The following is a 26,165-nucleotide window of genomic DNA, read 5'->3' as shown; positions in this document are numbered from 1 at the left end:
CAAAATATGACCTGTCTGTTACTCAAATGATGAGTGACAGCATACCAAATTTTGACTCACGAAAGTAATTTCGTGAATTCACCAAATAACAATGGATTTGTCGCTTTGGGTCAATCTTGAAGGGTGTGGCCAGCTGGCAGGGTACGCTTACCCATTCCGGACACCTGGTACCACCACTATTTTGTGGTTCAAGATGTCATTTTCAATATGTTCCTTGGACCTGGTAACTTTCTTAGTTACCTTGAATGATAACGATTATTGGACCTGATTTGATGTCTATAAATATCAATTTGTAGTTAAATTTGATCCAGAAAACAAAGTTTAGGTAAATTTTTATATTGTAAACCAATTTTTGTAACTTTTGCATGTAAGACATACAAGAACTGATGAGAAATTTGGATCCAGGATAATTCCAGATGTCGTAATCCCCCACAGTAGAAGGCATTTCACTATCTGTAACTGATTTAAGTGTTGTTTACATTCGAATGATAGCACTCATAGCATTAATTAAAACATCCCCAAGGTTGTAAATACATTTCCTGTCAGCTAGTCTTATGTAAGGGGTGGAACATTCGATATTCAGGAGGGGGCAAGGGCTAGAAGATTGATGAGGTAGCATTACTTTTTACCAGATCTTTTGTACATTTTTTCCCACTCTTTATTTTTTGCCCACTCTCCCACCTTTTCTTTTTGTCAAGCTTCTCTGGCTAATTTTTTTGTTGACATTTGCTTTATGTATTTAGGATCTACTTGTCCTGTTGCTATAGAAGTTGATATGCATGTTCCTAAAGATGACCTTCAGTACCTAAGTTGCAGACCTTATTTGCTTTTGTCATTCTTGTTTTTCTGGTTTAAATATTTCTTGAATTTACCAATTCAAACCGAATATGAGCACCCTGTCCTTGACGGTATTTTTTCATATTTTCAGTTGCCACGGACACCGTCCGTGGGGACATAATAGGTTTGGTCATATGCATCCGTCTGTTCATGCATATATCTCAGAGATGCCTGGAGTGATTTCATTAAAACTTGGTACAAAAATTACTCCTAATGCCATACATATGCACATCAATTTGTTTTGTGATACAATCCAATATGGCCGCCATGCGACCATTTTGCTACGATTTTTTCATGTACAAAGCCATAACTCAGGCACATCTCAACTGATTTTATTAGCTCCACTGTCAGCGACGCTGAGCTTATCAAATAGGTTGATTTTAGGTTGTCTTCCACCGTCCATCGTTGTCGTCCGTCATTGTCCGTCGTTGTCCGTTAACAATTGCCTTTTCCTCTGAAACCACAAGTCCAATTGCTTTGAAATTTTATATGCAGTTCACTTGGGGTGCCCTCAATTAATTTTATCCAAATTGCGGTGAAATTTGCATATTTCTATTTTGGGGGCATTTTGTGCTGTTTTTCGTAAAAAAATCTTCTCTGAATCAGCTAATCCCCTCGTTCACACGTTTTGACAATAGCGTTTCCTGGCCGTTTTGTGGAGGGACCGTGGTGTAACCAAATGTGAGCACAGTGTCATTGATGCTATTTTTTCCTGTTTTTGGTCAAAATATGTTCTCTGAAAGCACTCGTCCCATTGCCTTGAAACTCAGTATGCATGATCCTGGGTTAGCTTCTGTCAGAAATGTTCAAATTGTGATGAAATTTTCATATGTCTAGTTTTAGGGCACTTTTTCCAATTTTGATCAAAAATCTTTTTCTCCCAAAGTTCTTGTTGGATTGCTTTGAAAATTAATACTCTTGATCCTAGAGTTGTCTTCTGTCGGAATTTTTTAAATTGTTGCAAGATTTTCATGGCAAGTTTTCTCATTTTTGGTCAAAAAATAATTTTCTTTAAATTAAATATTCTGATTGCTTTGAAACCTGGTATGCATGTACCTAGGCAACCTTAGTTGAGTATATTCAAATTGGGGTGAAATTTTCATATTTGTAGTTTGGGGCAATTTTTCCCATTTTTGGTCAAAAAATAATTTTCTCTGAAATCGCTCATCTGATTACTTTTAAACTTGGTACGCATGTTCCCAGAGGCAAACCCAGTTAAGTAGACTCACACTGGCCTGCCACATCAAATCAAATGTGAGCCAAGTGTCATTGAAGCTAAGTTTTATAAAGAAGTGTTCAGTATTCTTCAATTAAATTAGGTGTATTGGTCAGGAATGGAAAACAGTGAAAAGGATCAAGTTAGTGATCTGGTCTGACAGAACTGTGTGATAACAGCTCACATTTTAATTTACAATATTTTCAACACTACATTCATATGATCATAGAGAAAACAGTCAATGGTGTCACGAATACCTTGCAAATCATAGTGATTGAATTTCATTTTTTGACAGAGTCACAGTCATGTCGTATGATACCATGGGTCATGTCACCTATGAAAAGTCAAGTGGTCTCTTCAAAGTTGGTTTAGGCAAAGATCAGGTTGGTGTATGCTTAAAATCTGCTTTATTGAGTGTTTGCTATTACCTTAAACTTCAACTTGTGCAATACAAGGGATGGATATCAAAGTCTCTTTCAGTAAAAGTAAAAGTGACAGTTTTTTTGTTTGCATAACTGTTATAGAAATAACGGGCGACGCACTGACCATTAACGTTTATTTGTGGGCAAGGGCGAGCGGAAAGCCAAAAAGCCTCGCCCGTTAATTTGGCTTTCATACATGTATGTATGCATGTATGTATGTATGTATGTATTTATGTATGTATGTATGTATGTATGTATGTATGTATGTATGCGTGTAGGTATGTATGTATGTACGTATGTATGTATGTATGACCACATCAAAAATTAACGGGCGAAGCTTGCCGAGCCTGTTAATTTGGCTTTCCTCGAGCCCATAAATAAACATTAATGGTCAGAGCGGAGTCTGCTATTTCCATTATATTATCAGCGAACCCAAGAAAACCGTCAAAATTTCCGAGTAGGGAACGACAACTGGGCCCCAGAAACTGAGCGATATGCGACGCACTGTCACGCGCGCTGTAAAAAAATTGGCAAATCCGGAGATGTTTTCAGAAAAAAGTGTCTCAACTTGACCTACAAGTGCTTTATTTTATTTTGTGATTGATTATGATTTACGTTTGAGCTGTAAAGTTAGGATACTTTTAGTTGTTAATTTTATTATTCATATTCACGGGCATGTAAACAAACCATTACTGTGTATTTGAGGTCTCTCACGTGGTTCAGCTCAACCAATCAAAATGCAACGGGCAGGACATGGTAATATAATAATATTTATCGGTCTACATACATGAACATTTTTGTTTTCTTGAAGTGCTTTATCATCACCAACTTTGTAATACGGAACAAATGTCAACAAGGAACCATGATTTTTTTGCCAGAGAGCTCTCAATGGCTTGGCTCTGGAAACTTTGTTTCAGTCCAGTCATTAATCTCAGACTTTATGTGTGAAAACCTGTTGTTGAAAAATAACGCACACACGCATGTATGCATACATGTATGTATGTATGTATGTATGTATGTATGTATGTATGTATGTATGTATGTGTGTGTGTGTATGTATGTATGTATGTATGTATGTATGTATGTATGCATGCATGTATGTATGTATGTGTATGCATGTGAGTAGGTATGTAAGTACGTATGTATGTATGACCACATCAAAAACTGCAGCACCTTCCATCCAAGTGTTTGGTGTACAGATTCACACAATGGGTAGGGGGATTCGTTTAAATGAACAGGTTAGTGTCAAAAATATGCAAATGAGTATAAGAGAGAAATCATGCAAATTGCTAAACCTCTATAACCACAGGCCTGATTTGTTTAAATCTTGGCATGCAGGTTCTGTAACTTAGATTTGGCACATTGTGCTGAAATTTTAATGGTGTCATATATTTTGGGCAATTTTTCCCATTTTTAGTCAAAAAATCTTCTTATTACGGTATGAACCGGTAGTTCAGTTGCTTTGAAACTTAGCATGCATAATCCTAAGGTTGACTTCTGTCAGATTTGTTCAAAATTTTCTTAATTTTTTGTATTTGTATTTTTGAGGCAATGTTTGCCATTTTTGGTCAAAATATAATCTTCTCTGAAACCATGTCTGATTGCATTGAAACTTGATACATATTCCTATGGGCAACCTTAGTGAATGTCTTCAAAACATGGTGAAATTTTCATATATGTATTTTTTGGTCCATTTTCCCCATTTTTGGTCAAAAATCTTCTTACTACAGTATAAACCGTTTGTTCAGTTGCTATGAAACTCAGCATACATAATCCTAGGGTTTACTTCTGTCAGATTTGTTCAAAATTTTGTGAAATTTATGCAGGGACCTCCCCACGCCGGTCGGGCCAGTCCAGCATTCAGCATTTTCCGACCAGCATTGACAAGTGACCGTCCTGCACTTGTTGTTCAATGAGGTCAAGCAGTTCATAAAATTGCATGAAGAGTTGATGAAACCAATGGTACTATAGAATGCCTTTCAATAAAATGCTATTTAAACAATACCATTGATTAATTACTGTACTCTAATTTTGCATATGAAAAACTGTTTAGCTGTTGAACGTACGTTCACAAGATCATTGCCCTATGAACTAGACACAGTTTTCCTGTCACACAGTATCTCTGTACGATCAAAAGAAGTAGAAAAACTGAAGTTTTTTGCTTTGTATCAAGGTTTATAACACCATAACAATGAAGTACTGTAGCAAAAATGAGCACAAAAAACCAGACTTCTACTAAAATATATCTCTTTTCAGAGTTCGCGTTTACGCAAAAATCATGCGTATTTACGCATTGAAATTGACTCTCTACGCATTTTTTTCATCATTTTGCGTTTTCTATACGCAAAGGATAACACCGAAAGCACTCCCCACGACTGAGCTTAGGCGACAACCAGACGAAATTTGTTGCAACACATTTCTGTCAATCACTCATGTTGTGTGGAAAGTTTCGGATTCTCTTGGCGTTGTCTGAAAAATCGGCATCTTATTCCACACGTTATCACGTTAGGCACGTTATCATGTCAGCTGTGCCTATGAATTACGTTGCTAATTTTTAGGCGAGCGATAGTTTCTGAAAGAGAGTGATTGACAGAAATGTTTCGACAAATTATATAAATGCCGACCGTGCACGATCATCGCGCCTCGCTGTTCCCAAATTTTGATCAAGCATACATGCAGCATGGCGTCGAAGCAGACAAATCTGTTTTCTTTCAACTTTGCTCTACAAGTCCGTGAAAAAAATGATTCATCGGTAGAGCTCGTCGGAATCCAAATAAATTTTGAACACTGCAGAAGTGTCTGGATGGTAACTGGCCGTTCAGGCACCAAGTCGTTTCGGCCCAAGTCGTTTCGGCCTCTCAATTTCCGGCCCAAGTCACTTCAGCACTGCAACCCAAGACGTTTCGGCATCTGTGTTTCGATTTTTTTTTCAAACTATTCAGTAATTGACTGATCCGTCATATTCCTAAGCGTGACCTTTGCGTTCTGACCAGTACTTAATGTGCATTTTGTGTGAATTTTGCCGTGCTGTTTCGTCACCGCTTTCAAACTTTTGCCGTGTCGGCGGCTATTGATATCGATAAACTTGTGTCACAGATTTCAAAATGATACGAAGTTTTTTCGTACGGTCTCTTCCCGTGTTCTCACAAGGATTAAAGCATGTACGTGAATGTTAGTTGACTCTATACTTTTTAGTACTTTGATTTGTAACATTATGCTCCAGCACTAGTTCCCACAGGTAGCCTTCAGCAGTGCCGAAACGTCTTGGGTTGCGGTGCCGAAACGTCGGACTTGGGGCCTGAAATTCAAAGGCTGAAACGTCTTGTGCAGAAACGACTTGGTGACGAAACGTCCAGAAACCGTCTGGATAAGCTGCCATAACTCTAACTTTTGGGTTGCCCAATGTATGTTGACGCTGTTACGTTTCAACATTGTTCAAGTTGTTCGTTAAACTGTTTTCATTAAAATAATGTTACATTGTACAGTCCGAATATGTAGTGTAGGTTTATTCAACGGCACATTGTATTTTGCTGTCAGTTTTTTCATCAATCGAGTGCGGAAGTGAAATTACGCACTCAAATCTAGCCATTACGCAATCTTAGCAGACTAATGCGTATGCCGTACGCGAGGAGAAAAAAGTCACCGCGAACACTGCTTTTATTAGCTAGTGAGTGTTATTATCCACCTTGTCGCTGATACAAAATATTGTTAATATCACACATAAAAAATAGAAAAAGGGAGAAAACTGTTGCGCATATAAACGGAGGCATATGCAAAGAATGCTGGGATGGAATTTTAGAAAAGCGTCCCCTGTGTCAATAATTAGATACACAAATTGCCAGGTTTTAGACGGAACGTGTTTTCAGCTTGCAAGTGGAACGTGGGCAGTGTGGTTAATATTGCAATGATATTGATTGCATAATACGTCCCTTGTGCAACGCAATAGGCTGTTATTATGGTAAAAATTGCCTATTTTTGTCCAACATTTTTACACATTACAGACAATCTATACATGCACTGCTGCAGGGTTTGATGTTGTGTATGTACGTGAACTGTTTTCACCAGAGGGAAAATGGGCATAGTAGTCATATAAACGTATATATAGCAAGTAACAATCAATTATATTTTATCATGAATCAATACAAATAACATTGTCAATCTTATCCCTGGCGAGACACCAAGGGCTGAGCGCTATATAATATTATAATTGAAATAACAGATTCTGCGCTGACCATTAACGTTTATTTATGGGCGCGGGCGAGAGGAAAGCCAAATTAATGGGCTCAGCAAGCCTCACCCGTTAATTTTTGGCTTTCCTCTTGCCCTTGCCCATAAATAAACGTTAATGGTCAGCGCGTCGTCTGTTATTTCTATATTAGTGATTTTGAATAAAAGCTCTGTTTCTTAAAAGACTGCACCAAGTTTGATGAAACTTTGTACATGTTGGTCACACACAGCTCTAATGGCACATAAAGAAATTTGTCAGTATTGCGTTGATTAATTGTTAAAATTAGCATATTTTATGAATTTTCATAATTCCCCTAATATTTCAATAAATACTGACTCAAATATGATGAAACTTCTTACAGATGTATACATACCAGAGTAACTTTGTGCAAAGGCATTTAGTAGGATCATGTCAATTAATATTTGATGAATTTTTGTAATTAGGGTGCTATGTCAAAAACTACCCACTCAAATTTGATGAAACATGGTACAGATGTTGATATACCAGATCTGTAATAGTATGCAAAGACATTTAGCAGGATCATGTCATTTCATTGCTAATTTGCATATTTAATGAATTTTCAAATTAGGGTGCTATGTCAAAAACTGTCCACTCAAATATGACGAAACATGGTACAGATGTTAATATACCCAATCTGTAATACTATGCAAAGACGTTTAGCAGGATCATGTCATTTCATTGCTAATTTGCATGAATTTTCATAATTCTGATTATATGTCAAGCAATACTGACTCAAATTTCATGAAACTTGGTACAGATATTTATAAACCAAAGCTATAACTGTGTGCACAATCATTTTGCAGGTTCATATCATTAAATTGCTAATTTGCATATTTTATGAATTTCTATAATTAAGGAAATATATCTCGAAATACCATAGCAAATTGATGAAACTCGGTACAGATGTTGATCTTAAGGTAGCTTTCCGCCTTTGCGACGACCTATTTTCAAACGTCAATTTTGCCATCAAGATGTGTACTTTTACCCAAGTATAAAGCTATTTCTATGAATTTTTTTGTTTTATCAAGAAAATTAGTGTGCGGTGAATTTTTTTGAAGATCTTAGTGAAAGTGTAAAGAACATGGGTGGTCTCACGTAAAAAAGTTTAAGTCTGAGCGGAGAGGGCTATTGTTTTAGGTGTTAACGGGCAATTTGTCTTCAGAATACTGTCTACAAAACCGTGTCTCAGATTTTTGTAAAAGGCCTTAGTTTTTTCACATCGTTGAGTCAAAGTTTATCCACCGATTAGTCTAACAATGCCGCCTAATTAAGCAGCAATAACTCGACTTTAAAAATATTCATAAAGAAACTGAGACAGGGTTTTTGGAGACAACCTACTTGACAAACGTCTGTGAAAATCTGGTGAACTTCCGTCCACGCGTTCTCGAGTTAAACTCTTTTGAACGTGCTGCAATGTGACAAAATGCCAAACTGAGAAAAAGGCAATTTAGTAAATTGGTTTGGTTTTTTTTTACTTTTGAATGGCAATAAACAATGTACTCAACCGACAAAACACTAAAACCAGATAGTGAAATCAAAGTGTTCAACTTCAACAGTATATTCATTCATTGAAATCAGTGTCAACATTCGAAATGAGGCTAAAAAGGGTCAATCTACACAGTAGCTGATGAGTAAATAAACTTTGGGAGTGCAGGGAAGGGATTATGCATAAGCTGTTGACTGATTAGTTGTAAGGACTAAATAGAGTATTAACTGTTTGACCTAACTGTCGGAACTGCTACGGCATCTTGATGCCGTCTACACGAGCCCTTGGACTAATTACTTCTATGACAAGCGTACACTACATTGTAAGTTTATGGCAGCATTCGATTCGACCTCGGAAACGACTCATGGCTGCGGAAAGCAAGCCCGATGAGTGATATAGGGAAAACAATATTGGCTGACAACAAAAATATATGCGTTTGTATGTGGATGTACATTTGCGGTGTCTGTGATCATGGAGATAAAATAGAACACCTCTGTGCTGTGATTCATTACGGTTAGAGTATCGAGGATTCAGTGAGCAGCCATTTTTTAGATCTTCACGCGCCTTGAAAACCGATTAACACTAATCAAACTACAAGCATATCTGAGACAATAGTTCGTCCTCACTCTGTACAGCATTGCTGTGGGTGAACACCATTTCTGGAGTCATTTATGCTAAAATGAACCAATCGCCTGTCGGCGGCATAAAAGTCAAAGGAGAGAAGTTGAGAAAACATGAACATAGAGAAAAGTACGTCATTTCATCAAGCGCAAGTTGCATGCAATAGACCGCTCGTCAAGTGTCATACGTCACAGATCTGCTGTCGTTCGTATCCAACATGAGTACCATCGATTCAAGGTGAACATGATATCAGACCCGTCTTCGTTACATGTAAATCTCAGAATTAGGATGGTGCTTTGCACTGTATTCAAGTAGTTAGCCCGTAAGCGTCACATTGAATGGTTTACCGACCAGTGATGACATGTTGATGAACACTCAGGGCGATTACGTTATTACTTTGTGACAGTCAAATTCGTATTGAAATTTGTCTTCGGTCCTGCAGCATTTTGGCTACTGCCATTATAACTGATAACAATGTTGTCATGTCCATTCCCATAAACTCATTTGATTCACATTGGTCCGGTGTACGATGAACATTTGTTAGTCAACGTATGTTTTTACCTTGTCAAGGTCGGTTTCTCATTTAATGGTAGGGTGGTTGCATTGTACGATTATTGGGTAATAGCGCGGTCCGGAAACGAAATGGGACAAGGAAAAACGGGACCGCGGGATTGAATTGACTTGGACATTATCAGTTCACTGCCATTGTGCCATAACGTCTGCAAACCAAAGCAGCTATTCTCGACCACGGTCATCTGGGTACTTGCGGTTTTTTATGTCATTTTTGCGTCACAGCACCATGAAGGGGTTCTGATTTTTCAACCTCCAAAACAATATTCAAAGTTTCAAAATACTTAGATGACATGACTTTTAGTTCTGCTTTTTTCCACACAATTTCTGTGTCATTCGCTCTTCTGTATCGTCTGATCTCTCATTCACCGCGCTCGTACATGTTTCACCTACTGACGTCACTCCGTGGTCGAGTTTTGTGGCCTGTGATTTCTGCATCGATAGGTATTTTGCCTTGGGAAAGTTTGCTGTCGATGTCTTGAAGCCCATGAAATTTGTTTCCGCCTTGTATTTTCTAATCCAACGTAGTTCCAGTGCTGCGGTTTCTGATATTTCATTTTTATTCATAAATTGTTCAACTTAGTTAGTATTCTCATCGAACGGACAATGTTGGGTTTCTAGACCTTTTGGCGCAAAGCCGTTTCGGCCGCACAATTTCCGACCCCAAGACGACCAAACATGTTTCGGCACTACCTGGTTGGGGAACTCGTGCCAAATGTTACTAATCAAAACACTTTGAAGTATAGTGTCAGCATTCACATGCTTTAAAGTTTGTGAGAACATGGTGAAAAACCGTGAGAAAAAGAGTTTCATATCATTTTCAATAGTAATAGCCGCCGACACTGTCAAAGTTTGAAAAGGGGAGCCTAAACAGCATACTGGTCAGAACGCAAAGGTCACGCTTATGAATATGACTGGTCTTTTTTTTACTATAAGGGAAAAAAATAAATCGTAACAGGGTGTTGAAATGTCTTGGGGCCGAAAAAAGCCGAAACTTCGGCTGAAAGAGGCCGTCGCAATGTTGATTGAATGTTGAAGATATGAAGGGTGTCTGTTGCGGTATTCAAGTGTTCCCACTGTCACTAAGGCCGCCAGTGGAATGTACCATTTATGTATACGGGACTGCCTCTTCAAAGATGTTTAACATTACGAACCTTATCCACCACTCCTGGTGCTTTTACAAAAGCACAAAAATGTCCCAGATAAAACATTTAGTGTGTGGGCCATTTGTGTCATCTGAAATTGTACCGTCAACAATGTCATCAGTCTGACCTTGTCCAATTGTGTCAATAAATTGTGATCTTTTGGGAGCGGCCACCCCTATGAGAAAAACGGTAAGACCCACCTTTCGACGCCTAATTGCCAGGTACACACTATGGTCTTGACCCACACAGTGAACGGTAGGTGTTAATGGGATTTTCACAGCGGATGTTGTCTAAGTGCATGCGCTGCTTGCTCAGCGTAATCCCTTGTCAATCAAGACTTAACGGTAGTCTCAAACACCAAAATGTACACCTGTGCCTCTCGTACATTTTTATTCCAAAATTTCACCAAAAAATAGGAACTTCACAATCAAGATATTCTACACACAGGAAGATCAATATTATAGGAATACTTTTCAGGGATAAAAAAAAAATCGTGTTTTTGACTCAAAATACCAAAACAAAGGCGGAAAGCTACCTTAAAGTGTTATTAGCTCTGCTGTCAGTGACGCGGAGCTTATCAAATAGGTTAATTTTCCGTCAGTGCCCGTCGTCCGTCATCGTCCGTAGTCCGTCAACAATTGCTTTGAAATTTTATATGCAGTTCACTTGGGGTTACCTCACTTAAATTTGTTCAAGTCGTGGTGAAATGTGCATATTTCTATTTTTGGGCATTTTTTGCTGTTTTTTGTAAAAAAATCTTCTTCTCTGAAACCGCTTGTCCGATTGCATTGAAATTTGATATGCAGTTTATTTAGTGTGACTTCAGTTAGATTTTTCAAATCATGGTGTAATTCAAAAGATGAAAATCTAGATTTATGCGCAGCATAAAGGTGACATAAAGTTGCATAAAGATGATCTGTAATCATCTTTATGCAGCATAAAGATGGAACTTTATGCACCTTTATGCTTGTGCATAAAAGGGTTTAATGGCTGACTAAATTTAATCACCTTTATGCAGGACATTACAGATGCATAAAGATTCACATTTATGCATCAACCTGATTTGTATTTATACATCTTTATGCACAACATAAAGAAACATATTCAATCTTCTGTAATTTGGATCTTGTAGGTCCAAATATGAACCTGATTGTTCTGTTTTTGCACCTATTGTACTGTAGTTCTGCACTCATTTGTTGTATTAACTACTTTGCACATTTAACCCATCTAACATACACACATTTCTACCAAAGCAAGATCATAGAAGAGGTATCGGTTTTAATTGTTTATTTAAAATAGTTAAATAGGAAATCACATGGGACAAAAAATACAGAATTCCTCAAAACTTCCTCAAAAATACAAGCAATATACTTCATGTGAAAAACACAAAATACACTTATTGTTTTCTTCTCAGATGCAATATTGAATTGTCAACCAAGTATCTGAGAACTGATTTAACTTGACTCACTTTACACAGCAATTATGGCTTTAGTTATAACAAATAAATAATAAATCCATTGTTCTCTAAGATTTAAAATAAAATTGGATGTACCGGGTGTTTGGATGTCTAAGTAGAAAAGGACTCCACATTTAGCTATGTTTTGTGTTGCATTGCTAGTATCTATTACAGATCACACATGATAATGAGTTCTGCCATATCATTGAAAATTGCCATACAAATATTTTGATTACAACCTAGACTCGAGCTAAGATTCAAGCACATTGCATGTACATAAAGCTACAGTGTTGCCAAAAATAACTGTAGTTGTAAGTTGGTGTACTTAATCTGTAAAATTTGTTTGCAAAGATGCACCTCATTTTTAACACATTGTTCATGAAATATCAAATATGGCCACTGAAGAGACTAAGACAGAATTATTGGTCTTATAACTCAGCCAGTAATCCGTCGAGTACAGTCCACATATTCACACATGTACAGCTTTGGGTATTCAGCTTAATCACTGATTATGACTCAGTCGGTGTAATAACATATAGAAAGTGTTCCCAGTTGGACTTTCATGAGTACAGCCTCTGTCTGGTTAACAAAATTCAAAAGTTGAGTGGTCTTTGTTCGAAACAAAAAAATACATCACTAAGCCTTTGGCAGAATCAAGAAAATGTATAAAATATGCTTATACATTAAACATTGTCCTGTAATGAGTTGTCAATGCTGCTGGAATTGTCATGTGTCTGTCAGGCTCTGATCTGATTGATACCAGGCCCTAAATGCAAGGTAGCCTCAATATGCATTTCCTTTGATGCATGTGTTTTTCCATATGCAGTTTCACTTCTTTCTCTATCCCATGGCAAGAGTCTCCGAATAAAGGCACCACCCTTGCAACTTCTGTCATGTTTGCTATCCTCAGAAGAAACACACACAACTATCAAAATGTCTTCAGCTTGATGCTAGTCCTTGGATAGCCCAGATTGTACTTCGGTTCCTGGAAATAATGATACACAGAATAAATCATCAGGACTGTACACCATCAATTTTGTTTGTTTTTGTTTAAATCCGTGTATTTATTATAGACATTTGATAATTCATTTTAAAGTACTTCACTAGAGAAGAATGGTTATGCTGATATGTATGCAAGAAATTTGATTTCTGAAATTCACTGAAATGTTGATTCACTATACACCAGGAGTCTATGAGAAAACTATGAATAATTTTTTTTTTCAATGCTTCACAAACACAATTAGACTGAAAGATTCCGTTGCATGCGAGCGTTCCGGTGCACTGCGACCTACCTGGTAAAGGGTCGCAGGTCGCAGTGCGCCGGAGCGCCCGCACACGACGGAATCATTTAGTCTTAAACACAATCGGTGCTTTCTCAGATGTTTGACAATTGATACAAATGTACTTGATTGAATTACGGTGTTTGAAGGTTCAGATGAGGACAACAGTTTTGATATTTGAATTTCAACTAAACCTATTTCACTTTTCATGGTACTAGTGGTATACAGGTCACTTAAATATTTTCCCTGACAAAAGTTGCTATATCTCTAATACGTAAGTAATGGAAATTGTTCATTGCCCTCCATGAGCTCGATTTACAATAAGACAAGCCTCTGAGTTTCAACAGCAAGATGTTCATGTGACAGATAATTATACTTTTGTTCAGATTTACAGTTAAATGACTACCACGAGTGAAATCATGCAGCGAATCATTTTATCTCCCAGAATATTTTTGAACACTAAAACTTCTTTTTAACAGGTCAACTACTTAAGAAAATTGAGTGACCCCCAATGCTGTTTGAAAAATACATGACCCCCTTTGCAGCATCCCCCTTCAAATCGTGCTGGCTTACCCCCGGCTGTAATAACTGAATGCTCCCTTATTGAATAAACTGGTCATCTATGTACTGTTGTACATCAAACTGACATGTTTATGCCTAAATATACAAATATGAAGACCAAAATGTTTTTTCACTGATTCATTGCCTATGGTATTGACTAAATATTCCTGTTTTTGTTCGGAGAGACTGTAAAATCAATGTACCTCCCAGACACATGGAGTATGGTCGTGCTTCCAATAATAATTTTGCAAAACATGTCATCAATTATGCGCTTTAGCGAATGGTCAATTATGCGTTTTAGCGAATGGACCAAGTCTTTGTACGTTGTTGGCCGAGAACTAATACAGTAGGATCTATAGGTTAGAATATTACATCTGTCAAATTAGGATGGAATATTGAAGATAGAAATATTTTTGTATCATGCAGCCTTGACCTAAAGTGCCTTGTAACATATACATATATTGAACTAAAAAGAGGGCATGTTACGCTGGGGAATTACCCAAATCAAAGATTGATGTGACTGTGTATGTGTGCCAGTAATAGTATGGATTAAAAGTTAATCTTTCGGTACTTGATCTAGAAGTCATCACTGATGACATACATGGAGTCCCCGCTGGATTATGTCATTTGAATTAAGGTGATTGAATAACAATAACATACTTGTTAGATTCATTACAGGGGAGAGCGGTGAATTTGTTAAATGTTTGGAAATCACATGCTAGTGATCTGTTGGGGGTTATGTTTGTGTATTTGGGACAGTACAATTACACAAAAATATATATTATGCTACAATTTTTGAAAAAAAGCAATGGTTTTCTTGCACACTGTATGTTGTTCAGAAAATAGTTTCGTTCAATTTTAGTAAAAGATAAAATATGGTTTTTGAGCATGTCATGTAATCTGGAACATGTTATCAGAACAGAAGCTTGTTTCATCTTTCATTACACAATTTGCAACAGACTCTGCAACCTCAGTTTGTCTTGTGATGTTGTTTCAAAGTTTTGTTTCCCAGACAAGGTTCATAAATTACACTTCATGGATTCATTCAATAGTATTTTGGCCAGTGTCGGGAGACAGTGTTAAAAAGAACATTTCCTTGGTTTGACTATGCAATTATTGTATGTCATGTACATTTGTGTTTTGGAACTCATGGAAGAGCCCCTGAAGTTGTTTCAACACTATGCTCCTCTATAATAATTTTCAGGGTTTACATATTTCATTGTGATTTCAAAATTTGACATGGGCTAAGCTGCATCACTATCGATTACATCTGTATCTTCAAAAGAAGATTATAAAGGCAGATTTTGTCGCTTATGGCTGTTAGGTGCCCTGCAAATATAACCAAACATCAAAGTTCAGCTAAGTAAAATTGTCGTACATGTGTCATGATGGTTCTGCTTAACCATGTTCATGTACTATAATTCACCAACACTGGTGCTTTGGTTAACTTGCCCTTCAAAGTTCACTACTTTAGACTAAAAACTTATCAGTGCATACTTTGTAGAGTACATACCTCTCATATTGTTCCCAGTTGTTGGCATGCCTTTTTGTGTGACAGTGCTGTCATTCCTTTGGGCACTACACTTTCCCTCTTTGTTCAACGCCTAATAAATACATGTACCTCCAGGGGACCTGCAACTTGCAGAAATATAAAAAAAAGAGTTAAAAATCCTACTGAGAAAAATCAAATTGTCTCAAACACAGATGATGAATCACATTTCAAGTCACGATAATGACGATGAATAACCATATTAATCTGACAGTCCATGGACACATATTTGAATCAGAAATATATCAAGCATTTTCATGGCCTGAAAAGGCTCAACATAATTGGATTCACACTGCACTATGCATTCCTGCAGTATCTCAGAGCTTGTAGACTGTCAGACCATTGATGAAAAATTGACTCTTTTTACATCCATGGTCATATAAATATCCAAAATGTGCATGTTGACAATAACACCACATTTCTATTTCAGCATAAATAGAAATAATTTAGAAAGTTAAAAATGAATTGAAATGATGCGAAATAAAATGACATATCATGTTTAGGTAAGATTAGAATTAATCTCATGTTAACTTAAAGCCCCGACTAGCTGTATCTTCTAGCATTGTTTTTTTTTATTTTACATTCAAGCCGAAATAAGTTTGTGAGAATGTACTGATTTTGGTGATGTATACACTTATTATTAACTACCCACTGGGACTGTACATGCAACTTTGGCCAAGATGAAGATTGCGATGTGATTAAATATTTGCCCAAACATTAAATCCCACCGTGCATACGGTGGATAATGTGCATATCTGCACTGAAATCTTCACATAAACTGCACAGAGCAGTGTGCAATTCATGCTATAAGATCTTGAATGGCCCTTACTTCACTGTTTGATGCACCACTCAGGACGCAACATTCTCTGAATGGTTTGGTCACACAGAGTTCACGCAAATGCATGTAGTTCATTCATTCGCGCAGTGAAGTTGGGCTCCCCAAAGGTCATCACCTCACCTCAGTCATAGTGTCATGAAATATTAAAGGGATAGCCCACCCAAATATCAACCTGCCTTTAAAAGTTGAAGTGTAATATTTTTGTAACATTCATGATGAAGAGATGAGATATGTGCTAATGATTCTCCTGGAAATTAATGTTTTATTAAGGTAGTATGCGCCTCGAAAGTGAAAGACTTAAACTTTTGCTCAAACTTTCCTCAAAAAAAGTTTCAACCATTCTCTTTCAAAATCAAAAATAAAAATAGGGGGTCACCATGCAAATTTTGGAACCAGAGAAACAAATAACCCACGATTTAACGATTTTTGAAATTCAAAATGGCCGCCATCCCTGTGTTAACTCTATGGGGAAAAATAAAATTTTGGATTTTCGAAAAACTAAGACGGTGAAAGTTTTTCTTTCTCCAAGAGTTTTAAAATGAACCCCCACAAGTGGTAGATCAGAAAAAAATTGTAGAAGTTTGAGAGTCCGAATATCTGTCCCCGAGGCGCGTTCTACCTTAATTGATGTGTATGACGCCATTTTCGCCATATGGAAGCGCCACTTATCGGAATTCCTCAGAGAGGCTTGACCTAAGATGACGTTAAGTTTTCGTGTTTGGTTGAGGAAGTTAGGGGGTATCACTAGGGGTCTGATCTACTGTACGTTTGTATTGAGCTACTGCCCAATGGACACACTTTGCCTTCAACCTTATAACTTTGAATCGGAATTCAGCGACTTTGAACTCCAGGATTTCGAACTTGGTGTTTCCAATGAATTCAGAAGTAAAAGAAGGGCATGTGGCTCCACCAGTTACCGAAGGAAGCTGTACAAGCATGGCTCTTTTGGTAGCTCAACGGTATAAGCTACAACGTTACGGGAGGCCTGGAGCTGAACACATCTTCGATATCGCCTCATGAAGAAATGAACTCCCAAAATGCTTGTATTTTTATCCAAAACATTTTGATTAGCATTGCAACCTAGCTATTATCACTTGAAAAAAGCGATGTTCGATTTCAAATGCCCGAAGAGAATTGCATGACGAAATTGCTCCGCATGTTTAGCCATTGCAATGCTGGTTTTAAAATATGGATAACTCTTTTTATAACAAAGAATGGTTATAGAAAAATGCCAATTCTAAAGTCACGTGCTAATTTTTTAGTAACATATGGACAAAGAATGTGCGGATGACGAGATAATTCCAAGAACCGTTCCCCATGGGGTGGGGGGAGGGAGAGACAAAGCAAATGACCAGAAATGGCTCATCTGTCGACTCTAAATGGAGTGTCCCTCATCCAACAAACAATAGTTGTGCATACACACTTTCATGTTCTCAGGGGCACTAAATGAAATTTCAATTTATCCTTTCAAAGTACAGTCATAAACTACACACTACAATTTTCCTGTTCTCACAACTCACTTTGAACTCTAATCGTGAGTTACCGGTAATTAGAAACCGCAATGGAGGTAGGAAGAGATTGCAAATCCGAGTAGCCGTTTTCTGCTGTCAATTGTGCAGTCTTGGGAAAATAATTGAGAATGGTTAAAATCTGAAAGCCACAACCTCACAACTAGTCATTGGGAAAAATGTCGGGAAATATTCTTGGAAACGGTCTTTGCATACATAAAAACATGCACTGTACTTATAATTTTGAAAACTCATGTCGTGCCAATCTTTACCGGCAACAATTTTTAGAGGCGGTGTTTTCACTTCAGGTTTCGAATCATGCAGAATGCCTTATTGAAATCTCGCGCATGATTATTAGTACATCTGTAATACTTACAGGCAGGCATAATATCTAAGCTGTTTATGAGACTCCCTAGATCAGACCCCCTAGTCAATGCACCAAAACCCGAAAACTTTACATCATCATCTGGGCATTTCTTCTGGCATGCTTTGTGGAGGCTAAAAAGGTCTCCATATTGCCTGATTTTGATATTTATTTTCATGGATAACTTCAACAAATCACTGTTTCTGTGCAGAAAGTAATGATAAATGCTTTTATGACATAAATATAAACCTGTACACAGCTGATTAAATTTTTGGTGGATATAAGGTGGTGCAAAGGAAGTTGGGTAGAAAGGACTGATGTAGAGTCAACAGTGCATTGGAGCTGTATGCATGTGGCATTGCTGATGAATGTAAATGATGGGTACATGTATGCCCTCAAATTGAAGAGTCTACAATGTCACAGTCCATACAAACGTTGAACACTGCAAGGAAAGCATCCATGCAGGTCAGTTATGCTCGTTTTGAACAGCATCATTTTCTGATTTTCAAGAGCAAAACTCTTTGGTCAGAACAAATGATCATAAATTTCCTAATACATACAAGTTACCGGTATGTTTAACCCTTTTCCTGGCAAGTCCATATTTCACCACCAGGTCTAGATGGTTAAAATTAATGAAACACAACATATTTCATATGGTGTATTTTAACATAATACTGTACATTTGAAAGCTGTTCAAAACTGTAAACTTGATTCTTTTGGACTAAAGATGCTATAACAGACCAAGCCAAGTGGGTGAAAATATGTCATGTTTTGGCTCAATACCATTTTTACTGACTTGGCTGATGGGGAAGTGATACTGTCTGGCAGGAAAAGGGTTTTAATAAATTCAATATATTGATTACTTTATTTAGGTCGCATATTGATAGACTATAGTATTTTCCACAGAAAATTCAAGGGTTTTACATGTATGTTGAATGACCCCCCTTGGAACAGGAGTACGGGCCCACATTCATGATTGCCCCCTGTTTTGACATCCTAGATTGAATGTTCACCCTAGAGGTGAATGTTTTCAACTGTGACATTGTATGTTCTCTCTCCTTGTCAATATTACCAATTTTTGAAAAGGGGACGATAATCAAAATGGCTGTTAAAATTTGAGTTTACTGTTTAAATGTTTCTCAGAGGAATATTCCTAATGCAGTAAAAGCCAATATCCCTTCAGAGGGTAGAATTCAGAGAAAACCACGACAAAATGGGAACATATTCTGAGGTCAACAAATTTCACAAGATACAGCTAGTGGGGCATTAAACATGCTATGTCATGTTACTTAGCACTATTTATAACCTTCTAAATTAATAATATTATTGTGACAGAGGAAATAAATTGACAACCTGGATATAATGCCTCTATAGTAAAAAAAGATAAAAAAATATCAAGGGGCTCTTTTCTGTCATTGAGCCATAGTACATACATAAATTTGAGCGACAAGAATTAGGAGACTTGTGGGATTGAATTCAAAAATCTACCAACATATTCAACTTATTGCAATTTCAAAAGAAAGTATAGCAACACTTTATAATCTTATTATTAACCTTCATGCACAGCCATTTTGAGTAGAGGTTAAACAAACAATAGAGCGTATCAATTATGTGTTCCTGAGATAATTTTTCATGGGGACTGAACAGAAATTACTGGGGGGTAAGGCTTTTTTGGGTGGTTGCTATTTTGTAAAAAAAGCATTTTTGAATTGTCATGCATACCTTTGGGGCAGGGTTATCATTTAGCGCAACTATTGCAACTATTTGAAAACAAGATGTGGCCAATACAGTGCTTCACCAAAAAATATCAAATCATGATACATTGGAATCTGTTAGGCAAAATATTGACAATTTCCCCTATACATATGTACATTTATCCAGGTTTGATAATTTATGTGATTTTTGTACCCTTTAAATTTTGAGGTAAAATACATCTGTGTACAAGAAATTTGATTTTTGGATTCCATCAAAAATGTTCATTCACTATACATTGTAGTCTGTTGAAACCATGATTTTTTCAATACACAACTAGCTATATATGTGTGTTTATAGATGCTTAATGATATTAATGCACTTGATAAGATTGAGCTGGTTACTAGTGAATGTGTGTGCAAGAAATTTGATTTTGGAATTTCACCGGAATGTTTATTCACTAAACATGTACAGAAAAAAAGGAAATAAGAAAACCACCGAGAAGAGAACAAAGACAGAGGAGCTACGGTCTAGACCATGGTCGAACAAATTACAGCAAGGTTTTTGTCTGTGCATGCATGGAAGTATAAAATGTAAGACTACAGATGAGTCGGTTGATCATAGATTTGTCGTATTGCGAACTGCTGTTTTGATTTTTCACTGAGTTTGTGAATTTAATTAATTTTCAAAACCTAAGCATTTTGTTTATTTCAATAGTTTTCTTTGATACTTTATGGCAATGCTTTGCATAGTCAGGCAATCACTGTAATTTTATCCAGATCACCAAATAATGGTCATGTACAGCAGTTTTTAAATCATGTAAAAAATAAAAAAGAGGAACAATTATGGCCAATGATAAGACTTTGATGATTTTTTCATGACATGTTGTGCAACGTTTGTTCCAAGAACTCTATTTGTTGTTTGTGTCATAATAAAGTTAAAAATAAACAGAAGTTTTTTTGTCCCTGTCTATAAAGAGAGGGGTCAATTTATTTACCAGCATTCATGAAAAGTTAAGACCAATTTTTGTTTAATACATATTTTTTTAATTGAAGGACATACAACTTTCACAAAGGACCTGGAGTTTCCCTTACAAAAGTTACCTGCTTGTAACAAACTTTAGACAAGTTATGTTTTCAACTTTGTGACAAGTGTACAGACCATATGACTCTCCACCTTGTCACATCCGTGTTAACAAGCTTGTCAACACGCTTGACATGAAACTTACACAAGCATGGGACAAGTTTGAATCTTACAAGCTTGTAACAATTCAAAAGGTTCAGGAAAGTGGAAGGTTGAGAATTACAAGCTTTTAACAAGGTTGTGGAACACTATAAGTGTCTGCTGGTATATTCATCTATCAAAGGTTGTATCAAGGTTGTATATTACCCATAAGCCTTTGCTTCATTGCCAGCATTATTGCTGCCCGTTGCCATAGGCAACTATATTTAGCCCAGTTGGGGTCATCATGCCACAGGCACTCAGTGCCACATTTGCGGGATATTAACCAGATTTGACTGATTTGATAACACAGTGACTTCATTATTTATTAAATCCAAAATTATTAAAAGAACCAATATTGTATGTGTTACGAGTGTAGGTTTGGCAATCAAGAATGAGACAACAACATGCTAGAGAGTATGTGTACACAAAGTATGTCATCAATTATGGCTGGAATATGGCTCTCATCACCAAACCTCTATTTGAACTACCCTACCCAAAATCCAAAGTACATCGTTGGACTTAAAACTTACCTCTTACATCAACAGATCTCAATTTCAATTACCTTACCAAAATTTTAGGCCTCTCGCAAACTATTACTTCAAATTTGCCGCAAGCTTTGAAGTAAATTTGCAGCAAACTTTTTTCTGCAAATAAGCCGGCGATTCATTTTTCAGATGCAAATTAGGTTTCTTGTGAACTTGCTGCAAATATGCAGCAAACTCCCTGCCGCAACGTTGCTGCAAACTCTTTGCAGCAAATTTGCGGCACAATCCTTGCAGCAACTTCCGCCAAATTAATTTTAATGTTACTGAAAATTTGCCGCAAACTCCATACAGCACATTATTTTCCATGTAACTGCAAATTTGCTGCAAATTACAAATGCAAAATTGCCTTCAAAAGTTGGTATAATTCCACAAAAGTCAGCTCTGGATCAGTATAAGAAAACTGAATACATATTGAAAACCAAAGAAGCGACACAATTAAGAGGCAGCAAAATTTCTTGTATTGTACCACAAGTTTCAAAATTTTTATCTTCTGCAAAAATATAATAAGTTCAGCTCAGATGTGTACACACAGTTGTAAAATCACTTGTAGACATGGCCAATGAAAACCTGACAAATCTTAAGACAGACTGTGGACAGCACAAGATGCGTTTTATCCAACTAAGCTCTGAAATACCAGTTTCACGAGAAACAATGGTCAGCGCAAATAGTTATTATTTAATAAAAAGACAACAGAGAAATAAAAAGGTTAAATTCAAATTGTGGTACAATTTATTTTATATGCCATGTTCATTTCATGCCACTTAACTGTCTTCAAGTTATTTTCTTTTGGCTTGAGAAGTTTCATTATATTTACATTACTGTCAAAGGCTGCGATTTGGCTTTCTGTTCTCTGAATTTCTTGTCCCTTTTAGGCTTTATTTAGAGAACCAGCAATGCATTCTGAAAAATACAAATCGTTCAGGGAAGAGTGTAAGTCTTTTACCGTTTGACCGAACATTGTAAATTTCATGAAAGAAATCAATAATTATTTGAAAATGAGACAGAGTCAAGTTGAAAAATTGATGCAGAAAAATGCATGAATATTCACGATCGTTTAATGATTTAATGTCCGACAACGGACAACTCGCTGTATGTTGTTTACATACACGACGGCTACAATCTTCAAAAATCTCAGCACTTAGTTACTGCATGGAGGTAGTACCACCTCCATGGTTACTGTAACTGTTGTGAAACGAAAGTGAATTCAGTGTGAATCAGTTCTCAACGAAAATTTATCTGTAGGTAAACATAGGAATACAAGGATTACAGAACATAATAGCAATGTACAGACGGACGGTACATTGACTTACATTTGTGAACGGCTCGCAGACGCTGGAAGATTTTCGGTTGCAGGTCTCCCGTCTCCGTGCTGTACCACAGTCCCTCCACGACAACCGTGGCTGATGTACATACAAATATAGTCAGCATCTTTACTGCTTTTCGCGTTCACAAAATTAGAACTCAGTCTGTCCCTGGTACTGTATACACGTCTTTCCAACACTGTGATATCATTTGGCTGGCGATTCCATAGAAAGATCACGAAATTGTCCACTAGATAACTCCCTGATCACAAGTACACAGCCGATGGTACCAAAATCTAACTTCGCGCCGATCAAGCCTGATGACGTTAACGGAAGTGATATCTATATATCATTATGCGATTGATAATGTAGTTCCGATTTTAAACGCTGGAATTGACTCTACATCTGCACCAATCCGTTATATATCATACTTAATATAGCATTTAATTTATTAGTTTAATGAAAATGGTTATTTTTACCACAGAAAGACTAAAAAGAGAGTAAAAATTCTTTCAGCACCAAGAATCAATATAAATACGCGAACTGAACTTGATGAACCGTGACCTCAGAGTGTAAACATGTACGTCGGCTAGGCTCCTCGTTGCTGGATACAGAGGACGTGTTTGACGTTGCAAGTAGCGCATTGGATTTGCGTACAGCGGCTCGGGATGGAGTGTAATCCTAAACCTCAAATTTGTGCTCGGCAATATAATTCTAACGCTGAACACATGGACAAAAGCCTTTTACCTCAATTCATGTCGTCAGAAGGCGAGATTTTGTTAGCGACATCGATGGGACACACACTGTGGATAGAGGGACTGAATGTACGTACCATATAGGCCTACTATGATGTGATATTTAGCTAGCTTCGAGCACAGCCACTACTCTGCTTGGAGGGAGTAGCGGGTCCTTGCTTATACCAAACATTGAATGCATTGACATTTACTTGTCTGTTTCTACAATGAAAAGTTCTCATCAGTCGATATTTTTAAGGTACAGATTTGCAGTATACAAAAGTTTACGACGTGTCCGTACAGACCATAACAGACGCACATTTCGTTCGAAACTGCTTGCATTTTGGTATCATTCGTAGAACATACAAGGTGTAACTTGCAAGACAGACAAGTCCCTTTTTTAAAAATTTGTTTTCCAAAAAATTCAGTTGTCGATCCAACCATGATTTACCCAATCGCATTGTCAAAGGGTACTATTATTAATGTCACTACGGTATACTATAGATGCGCTCTTATATCCATGCAATGTTGCCGAGTTATGCCAGCTTAACTGAAGTGTCAATTATATACCGGTTTAATATTATTATTTTAACAAGAGGATTGTCTGTTACGAAAATAAATGAATATAAAATACAAATGAAAGATCAATTTTGTGTTGCTTGCATATGACAGGTCACGAAGTGCAATGGTACACACTATACTCCCTGGTAATGAAATAGTGGGCAATCTGTCAATCATGTGTTGCTGCATATTTGCACCAATAACCTGGCTTGACTGAAGTGCTTGTGAAGTGCTTGTGACAAACTTGAAGTTACAAACCTTGCAATTTAATTATGACAAGCGTGGTACAAGATTGTAAGTTTTCACTGTGATATCTTACAACCTTGTCAAACCTTGAAACAAGTTAAGGTCTTGCCTTTAAAACTTGTGTGAAGGTTGTCGCAAAGTTGTACAAGCATGGCACAAGATGATATCTTTGGCAAGGGTTACTCTTCTCCTGGTCATTATTATCTGCAGCAATAAAATTGGCAGAAAATGTGCTCAGCAGCTTATCTGTTGAGGAATTAAAGTGTATGTACAAAAGCCCTGGCCTAACATGTGGATAATAAAGTACAAACGTTATTGAAAATAAGGTTTGTGCAATTTGTATATGAAATTGATTAGTTGGGTGTGGCTAAAAAAAATTGCTTGTGGCTAAAAAAAATTTGATCATTTTAGCCACACTAACAGACTGTGGCTACAATGAAAAAATTCCTAGCGCCAACACTGTGTGTGAGTCGGCAAGTGAATCGCAGAAGAACGTCACAATTGTATCTAAAATAAGTCAGTGATTGACATTTATTTTGTGTGAACGACAACACAAATTGGGCGACATGTACACAAACCACAACTTAGGTTCGCGTTGATTGCGCCAGAAGTTGTATAAACAACTTGTCCGGCGGGCAACCAGATTTTATTTTTGACTTGCCCGAATGGAAATTTCACTTGTCCCGGGCGTCAGGCGATAGGAATTGTCAAGCCCTGATCATTAATACAGACTGTGACTCACTGGTCATACAAAAATTTGGGAGGGATAATCTTTTTCTTGCTAACACTTTTTGAAGGGTCATTATTTTCCATGGATTTAAAATGGCACTTTTGCTGATCCCTGGAATTGCCTTTGTTCTAGTATGTAAGAGGACTATGGAGGGGTGATAGCTTGTTGTTTTCCATTGAAATGTAATCTGGTGTGTAAATTTTCTGGTGCCAACACAGGCCTTTAAAAACACCAACCATCCCCCCCCCCTTAATTTTTGTCCGGTCCCTGACATGAATCAACAGTCATCCCGGGGTGCATACATGTACCACTAAAAGTCACATTTAGCATAAAGTGACCTGGAAATTCGATGTTCATTGAAATTATCAGGAATATCGATGATTTAAAACAAACAAACGTTAGATACTTTGCCGGATACAGACATTGCTGAACACGTTTATAAAAGAAGGAGTAGACGTATCTTAGACACAATCGGGCTGGTTAAAAATAAGACAGCAGCTATACATAAGCTTACCTGGTATAGAGCCGTCCAGCTGATGCAGGACTCGGCGACGATCGAGGGCTGGTGCGGAAAAGAGGTACTCTCTTCCGTTTTGGCGAGTTTTGTCCCGGTTGAACGGAGAATAAAGCTAGCTTGTCGGACCATGTCGTAACTGCATGACACGGTCGATGACACACTGGCACTAGATTCAAACGTACCGCATAGTCGTCGAGATGGTCCAGGAATTCAAGGGTAGACTCTTTAGCAGACATTCCTAAACACCGACGGGACATGTCAGTAGAAGCTAAAATATCGACAACTGAAGATTATTGACGGCACGATCACGGGGTAGGAATGGTACGATGTACAGATGTAAGCGACGCCACGCCACGCCATGCCAAACGTTAACAATAGCGTCTTCTGAGTATGACTCCTTAAGTGCTCAAATATTCACGAAATGAACTTTGCAAAGAATTTGATTATAACTATCATTTTTTACTCAATCTTGAAGAAAATGTTATTTATTTTGCTCTCGTTAGACAAAAATAT

General features: G+C 37.3%; 1 protein-coding gene and 1 long non-coding RNA gene across 4 annotated transcripts in view; one reads left to right on the top strand and one right to left on the bottom strand.

The window, feature by feature from the left end:
• The window catches only part of LOC139116311 (germ cell-less protein-like 1), a 353,529-nt gene that overhangs the window by 297,391 nt on the left and 29,973 nt on the right, over window positions 1–26,165 (top strand). For both annotated transcript variants that reach the window (XR_011548279.1, XM_070678942.1), the window contains exon 15: window positions 2,349–2,436. Coding sequence is in view for 1 of the 2 variants with exons in the window: in XM_070678942.1 (XP_070535043.1) it covers window positions 2,349–2,436 (88 nt within the window). In the remaining variant the exon portion in view is untranslated. The remainder of the gene's footprint in view (window positions 1–2,348; window positions 2,437–26,165) is intronic.
• On the bottom strand, window positions 11,819–26,041 carry LOC139116304 (uncharacterized). Of its 2 annotated transcripts, none has more exons than XR_011548277.1 (3): window positions 25,650–26,041; window positions 15,357–15,481; window positions 11,819–12,987 (listed from the first exon to the last, which is right to left on the bottom strand). It is a non-coding gene; the product is annotated as an uncharacterized lncRNA (long non-coding RNA). The 2 variants fall into 2 exon arrangements; XR_011548276.1 differs by having other exon boundaries at window positions 15,357–15,475.

This window comes from Ptychodera flava, chromosome 17 (genome assembly GCF_041260155.1).
Source record: "Ptychodera flava strain L36383 chromosome 17, AS_Pfla_20210202, whole genome shotgun sequence".
NCBI lineage: Eukaryota > Metazoa > Hemichordata > Enteropneusta > Ptychoderidae > Ptychodera > Ptychodera flava.
This window is presented reverse-complemented; position numbering and strand designations above follow the sequence as displayed.